Source organism: Centroberyx affinis, unplaced genomic scaffold, assembly GCF_046629955.1.
Source record: "Centroberyx affinis isolate AG114_WGS23_722 - 3 ecotype Tasmania unplaced genomic scaffold, CSIRO-AGI_Caff_v1 ptg008599l_1, whole genome shotgun sequence".
In the NCBI taxonomy this organism is placed as follows: Eukaryota; Metazoa; Chordata; class Actinopteri; order Beryciformes; family Berycidae; genus Centroberyx; species Centroberyx affinis.
Genome location: NW_027284250.1, coordinates 20,469 through 27,500, shown reverse-complemented (window position 1 = coordinate 27,500; position 7,032 = coordinate 20,469). Strand labels below are relative to the sequence as shown.

Sequence of the window (7,032 nt, the reverse complement as noted above, 5' to 3'; positions counted from 1 at the left end):
GTGTCCCTCTCTTCTCTCTGTGTCCCTCTCTTCTCTTTGTGTCTCTTCTCTCTGTGTCCCTCTCTTCTCTTTGTGTCCCTCTCTTCTCTCTGTGTCCCTGTCCCTCTCTTCTCTTTGTGTCCCTCTCTTCTCTCTGTGTCCCTCTCTTCTTTTTGTGTCCCTCTCTTCTCTGTGGCCCTCTCTTCTCTTTGTGTCCCTCTCTTCTCTCTGTGTCCCTCTCTTCTCTCTGTGTCCCGCTCTTCTCTTTGTGTCTCTTCTCTTTGTGTCCCTCTCTTCTCTCTGTGTCCCTCTCTTCTCTTTGTGTCCCTCTCTTCTCTCTGTGTCCCTCTCTTCTTTTTGTGGCCCTCTCTTCTCTGTGGCCCTCTCTTCTCTTTGTGTCCCTCTCTTCTCTCTGTGTCCCTCTCTTCTCTCTGTGTCCCGCTCTTCTCTTTGTGTCTCTTCTCTCTGTGTCCCTCTCTTCTCTTTGTGTCCCTCTCTTCTCTCTGTGTCCCTGTCCCTCTCTTCTATTTGTGTCCCTCTCTTCTCTCTGTGTCCCTCTCTTCTCTTTGTGTCCCTCTCTTCTCTCTGTGTCCCTCTCTTCTCTCTGTGTCCCTCTCTTCTTTTGGTGTCCCTCTCTTCTCTCTGTGTCACTCTCTTCTCTTTGTGTCTCTTCTCTTTGTGTCCCTCTCTTCTCTTTGTGTCCCTCTCTTCTCTCTGTGTCCCTCTCTTCTCTTTGTGTCCCTCTCTTCTCTGTGTCCCTCTCTTCTCTCTGTGTCCCTCTCTTCTCTTTGTGTCCCTCTCTTCTCTGTGTCCCTCTCTTCTCTTTGTGTCCCTCTCTTCTCTGTGTCCCTCTCTTCTCTGTGTCCCTCTCTTCTCTCTGTGTCCCTCTCTTCTTTTGGTGTCCCTCTCTTCTCTCTGTGTCCCTCTCTTCTCTTTGTGTCCCTCTCTTCTCTCTGTGTCCCTCTCTTCTTTTTGTGTCCCTCTCTTCTCTGTGGCCCTCTCTTCTCTTTGTGTCCCTCTCTTCTCTCTGTGTCCCTCTCTTCTCTCTGTGTCCCGCTCTTCTCTTTGTGTCTCTTCTCTTTGTGTCCCTCTCTTCTCTTTGTGTCCCTCTCTTCTCTCTGTGTCCCTGTCCCTCTCTTCTCTTTGTGTCCCTCTCTTCTCTCTGTGTCCCTCTCTTCTCTTTGTGTCCCTCTCTTCTCTCTGTGTCCCTCTCTTCTCTCTGTGTCCCTCTCTTCTTTTGGTGTCCCTCTCTTCTCTTTGTGTCCCTCTCTTCTCTTTGTGTCCCTCTCTTCTCTCTGTGTCCCTCTCTTCTCTTTGTGTCCATCTCTTCTCTCTGTGTCCCTCTCTTCTCTTTGTGTCCCTCTCTTCTCTCTGTGTCCCTCTCTTCTCTTTGTGTCCCTCTCTTCTCTCTGTGTCCCTCTCTTCTCTTTATGTCCCTCTCTTCTCTCTGTGTCCCTCTCTTCTCTTTGTGTCCATCTCTTCTCTCTGTGTCCCTCTCTTCTCTTTGTGTCCCTCTCTTCTCTCTGTGTCCCTCTCTTCTCTCTGTGTCCCTCTCTTCTCTTTGTGTCCCTCTCTTCTCTCTGTGTCCCTCTCTTCTCTTTGTGTCCCTCTCTTCTCTCTGTGTCCCTCTCTTCTCTTTGTGTCCCGCTCTTGGAGGAAGGGAGAGAGAGAGAGAGAGCAGCAGAGGGAGGGGGGCTTCAGGAGAAAGCGAGGAGCATAAAACATTTTGCTTTTTTCCACGCATGAAAAAAAAAAACAACCGCGCCCGACCCGACACACGGCCTCGGTCCCGCCAGGTCCGGGTCCCGTCAGGCCCGGGCCCGCCGGGTCCGGGTCCCGCCGGGTCCGGGTCCCGTCGGGTCCGGGTCCCGTCGGGTCCGGGTCGGGTTGCAGAGGGAAAGTCTCTGAGCAGCAGATCTTTCCTCTGACCTGGAATCCACACAGTCCATGACACATTTCAAAGGTCAGAGGTCGAGCTGTTCTATATGTGACTGCTGTTTATTATGGGACCTACAGCTGTCAACACCTGCGTCTGTGTGTGTGTGTGTGTGTGTGTGTGTGTGTGTGTGTGTGTGTGTGTGTGTGTCTCTCAACTTTCAAAATAAAAGCTCTCTGTGGTCGTTGAAGCTTCCTGCTGAGCGCGCTCCGTTTCCTGTTTCTGCAGACTTTGAGGAAGTGATGATGCTGATGATGTAAACCCAGGAGAGGAAGAGGAGCCACCTTCCTCTTCCTCACGCAGCTTCAACACTCCTGTTTCCTCCTGATGATCTTCTACTGAACTCTGAGATCGTCTGCTCCAGTCTGATGTGAAGCAGCTTGATTGATATCATATTTATTGTAGAATCAAATTTATTTTTGATTTGTTGATCAATATCACACTGGTTGTCCATGGGAAGACTTGAATTGATTCTAATGAGACACAAGTGAATATATTTTGTTATTGTTATTATTATTATAAACCTGGGTTTCAGTGGAGTTTTAGTGTCCCATGATGGTCTCACTGCTGTTTCAGAGACAAGAAGAAAACTCTGCTGGAGACACTGAATATTTTTTTTGTCATGAAAATGGACCAAATTACAGAAATTAAATAATATTGGTGCAAAATATCACTCCGACCATAAGGGCATCAGTGTGTCTCATGCAGCTTCATGTGCCCCTCCCAGGTATCCCATGGTGCACTCACAACAGGAAGTAGAATCCCCAGGACGCCCCGGCGCCCCAGATGTTGGGCGTGACTCCCTGGTACAGCCCCCGCACTCCTTCCACCTGCCAGATGCTCCTCATGCAGTGAACCATCCCATAATACTGCGGACGCATCTGCAGCCCGTCGCTCACTGCAGGACAGGAGACAGGCAACATGTGCACAAACAGGCAGGTTAATGTGAATATAAGGGTTAATGTGAATATAAAGGTTAATGTGAATATAAAGGGTTAATGTGAATATAAAGGTTAATGTGACTATAAAGGTTAATGTGAATATAAGGGTTAATGTGAATATAAGGGTTAATGTGAATATAAGGGTTAATGTGAATATAAGGGTTAATGTGAATATAAAGGTTAATGTGACTATAAAGGTTAATGTGAATATAAGGGTTAATGTGAATATAAAGGTTAATGTGAATATAAAGGGTTAATGTGAATATAAAGGTTAATGTGAATATAAGGGTTAATGTGAAACATAAAGGGTTAATGTGAACATAAAGGTTAATGTGAATATAAAGGTTAATGTGAATATAAAGGTTAATTTGAATATAAAGGTTAATGTGAACATAAAGGGTTAATGTGAATATAAAGGTTAATGTGAACATAAAGGTTAATGTGAACATAAAGGGTTAATGTGAATATAAAGGGTTAATGTGACTATAAAGGGTTAATGTGAATATAAAGGGTTAATGTGAATATAAAGGTTAATGTGAATATAAAGGGTTAATGTGAATATAAAGGTTAATGTGAATATAAAGGTTAATGTGAATATAAAGGGTTAATGTGAATATAAAGGGTTAATGTGAACATAAAGGTTAATGTGAACATAAAGGTTAATATGACTATAAAGGTTAATGTGAACATAAAGGGTTAATGTGAATATAAAGGTTAATGTCAGAGGTGGGGACTCTGGTCACAGTTTTAACTGCTTGAGTCTTGACTTGCTGCATGAAGAGAAGACTTGAGACTGGACTTGACTTGGGTTCTGGTGACTTGGGACTTGACTCTGACTTGTACTCTGATGACTTGAAAAGGTTTCTAAAGTCTTGACTTGAGATCTTGTGTTTGTGTAAATGACTCAGATTGAAAGTGATGAGATTTGTTCCAGCAGACGACTGAATTTAAATTCTGTTTTCTGAATTTGTATGGAATGATTGAATTTATTGAAGTTGAAACTGATTATAGAAATCAAACTCATGATGCTCTTACCAAGTTTTTATCCTATTAAAACCATATTGCATTGAAAAGTCCTAGATATTTAGTTTTTTTAAGATATTAAATTGATACTGGACTCTTGATTTGTTCTGACTTGACTTGCTGTTCTACATTTACACTTGAGACTTGACTTGAGACTTCAGCCTCAAGACCTGAGACTGACTTGGGACTCTAGCAAAGTCGACTTGGTCACACCTCTGGTTAATGTGAATATAAAGGGTTAATGTGAATATAAAGGGTTAATGTGAATATAAAGGGTTAATGTGAATATAAAAAGTTAATGCAGCTACACACCCACACACACCAACATGAGAGAGGAATGTGTGCACACACCCACACACACACACATTAAAACAAGGACAAGCTCAAACACGCGGGCTAAAATAAACAGAACTTCTTCACTGCCAACAGTCACGACTCGGGTTGCCAGGTCCAAATATTTCCTGGAAGGCTGTTTGTACACATGAAACTTCATCTGAGCTCCAGACACCACACTACGCTCCATCATTTTGTCAACCAAGGACCTTTAAAAAGCTAAATAATTTGCTTTCAATTGCATCTGAAGGTGGCAGCTGAGGTTCTCCAGGTTCCCCAGGTTCTCCAGGTTCTCCAGGTTCTCAAGGTTCCTCTGACCTTCAGACTGATCTGAGCTCCACCATCTGAACACAGCGGTGTGTCAACACCTTCAGCCTCTGAGACCAAACCACACTGTGCTTTCCAAGTCCATCCTCCCACATCACCGAGTCCTGCAGACTGAACCTGCTGCAGTGTTCCTCTAACCCCGCCCCTCCTCTAGCCCCGCCCATCCTCTAGCCCCACCCCTCCTCTAGCCCCGCCCCTCATTCTAAACCCATTGTTTCCGATGGTTGGGCCGTGCATGAGCTAATTTTCTCTATCCTGGGTTACATGTCATTACCGCCTGTGTTGTAGTACCAAGTCTGACTAGAGTCTCAATTTTTATCCTGACTCGTGACCCGACTTGGACTTGAATATTGATGACTTGGACTTGAATATTATATATTATTGAGAATTATTTTTTTATTTCTGAGACTCAAATCTTTCCAGCGATGCCATTGGCTGCTAGAATGTAAACAACAATTTAAAAATGTCATTACAAAGTGACAATAATATAATCTGGATGGAGAGCTTGTGAAACTGTGATGGTCAAGAGTCTCATTAGTGATTACTACAGCAGAATAACATGGAGCTGATATCACCATTCATGTTCCTGACAACATACGGATTGTGATATATTGAATTTCCACATATCGTCCATCACTAGTCAGAACTCTTCCTGGTCAGAGTGAGCGGTGTTAGTGTTAGACGGCTCCGCCCGTCCTGAGCGGAGCGTCAACACGCTGCAGAGGAAAAGTGGGTCAGGATCCCTGCTGACTCAGCTCTATAGGAACACACAGGATTCACGTGCGCGCCCACGCACACACGCTGGTGCACGAGCAAGGACGGGCATGCACAAGCACAGAGGGCACAGAAATAACAACAGCCTTGATGAAGTATTGAAGGCATGCCATGTATTAAACACACACACACACACACACACACACACACACACACACAGAGTCAAAGAAAAGAAAAGAGGAATAGCACTGAGTCACATCAACACTAAGCCATAACTAAACTCCCTGTATCTAATATTAATACATTTACCACCTGATGACTGACTTTATTTTATTATTACTACCAAACTATCAGCTGAGAGGAAACTTTGGTCCTGATGGGATTTTTTTTAAACATTTCTGTGATTTTGCTTGATGTTTGTTCTCCATCATAATGATAAAAACTATCAGATATGGATTCACCTATTCTAAGCTATGGAGGGAAATCCCCGTGCAGAGAGCAGACTAGCCTACTATACGCCAAACTCCATACAAAAATCTGGCAATTGAATGTTCCTTTGGTTATCGGCAAAAGTATGTACGTCACACAATATGACTCGAGACCGTTTCTCAATCAATAGGAGACGTTCTTCGATTCGGCATGCATATAAGTCACCAAGCAGCATTTTAATTTCACTAAAATCTCAACTTTTAGAATTTGTTCATGCCGCTCGATACCGCCATCCACTGCGTATTTTGGTGTAAGGAGACTGTGAATAACAGCGGAACCGGTACTAAAAGTCTTGAAACAAGTTCTGCTCGGTGTGTTGGGTGTCTGCCGAATTAAAGAGTGGATCCTTCTGTCTCAGGAAAGCCCCAAAGTCTTCTTCTACTCGGTGGGTTTGCTTTCCTATAACCAAAGCAACATCAAAATGACAGAGTTTTAATGGAGTATCGTATAACCGTCCAAGCGAGAACGGCACGGATCGGGGCTAGACCTGAGCTAGAACTGGGCTAGACCTAAGATAGAACTGAGCTAGACCTGAGATAGAACTGGGCTAGAACTGGGCTAGAACCGGGCTAGTGGCAGAGCAGCTGCTTACCTGCGAAGCGGATCTTGACCAGGTCCAGCGGGTGGAGGACCAGGGTGGAGATCACTCCTCCACTCAGACCTGCAGCCAGGTTCTCGTACCTGATGTGACCCACCAGGCAGCGGAGCTCCTTCAGCCCGGAGGAGCCTGCAAATACCGGGCTGGAGGCGTCGGGTCCCGGGCCAGAGGAGGCTGCGGGTCCCGGGCCGGAGGAGGCTGCGGGTCCCGGGCCGGACCGCTGCTGCTCCGCCGGCCGCGGGCTGGAGCTCATGTCTGCTGGTTCAGGACAAAGAGACTCCGATGGAAACGATCAGACCAAACCGGACTAACCCAGAACCAGAACCAGAGCGGGTTTCTGTTCTAACTGAGCCTCATCGCAGCAGCCCAGACTTCCCCTCTGCAGCTCGGGTCCCTGCATGGTCACTGATTGACTGTCAAGACGCAGAATTAAACATGTGACTTCCACACGGCATTTTCAAAATAAAAGCCTTAGCGATGAACTGAAAATAAAGAATGCATGTGAGTGGAATATATAATAAATAAAAATACGTATATGTGTGTTTTTTCGAAAAAGTCGATTTCACAGCACATATTCATACATACTGTATATTATTTATGTGTATTTATGTGTATTGTTTATGCAAGATGCCATGCAGGTCCAGGACAAATTTAAAATAATAGTTTTATTTTTCCACTGCTGTGGGTTTAAT

The 7,032-nt window shown here is 44.9% G+C and overlaps 1 protein-coding gene across 1 annotated transcript in view; it reads right to left on the bottom strand.

The window, feature by feature from the left end:
* Positions 1 to 6,707, bottom strand: part of LOC139640200 (solute carrier family 25 member 32-like) — a gene marked incomplete at its 3' end in the record, with an annotated part of 13,150 nt that extends 6,443 nt beyond the window's left edge. The window contains exons 1-2 of the mRNA XM_071514373.1: positions 6,335 to 6,707; positions 2,663 to 2,813 (exon numbers count right to left, since the gene is read on the bottom strand). Of these exons, the coding sequence (XP_071370474.1) occupies positions 2,663 to 2,813; positions 6,335 to 6,593 (410 nt within the window). The remainder of the gene's footprint in view (positions 1 to 2,662; positions 2,814 to 6,334) is intronic.
* Between the last annotated feature and the right edge of the window lie 325 nt (positions 6,708 to 7,032).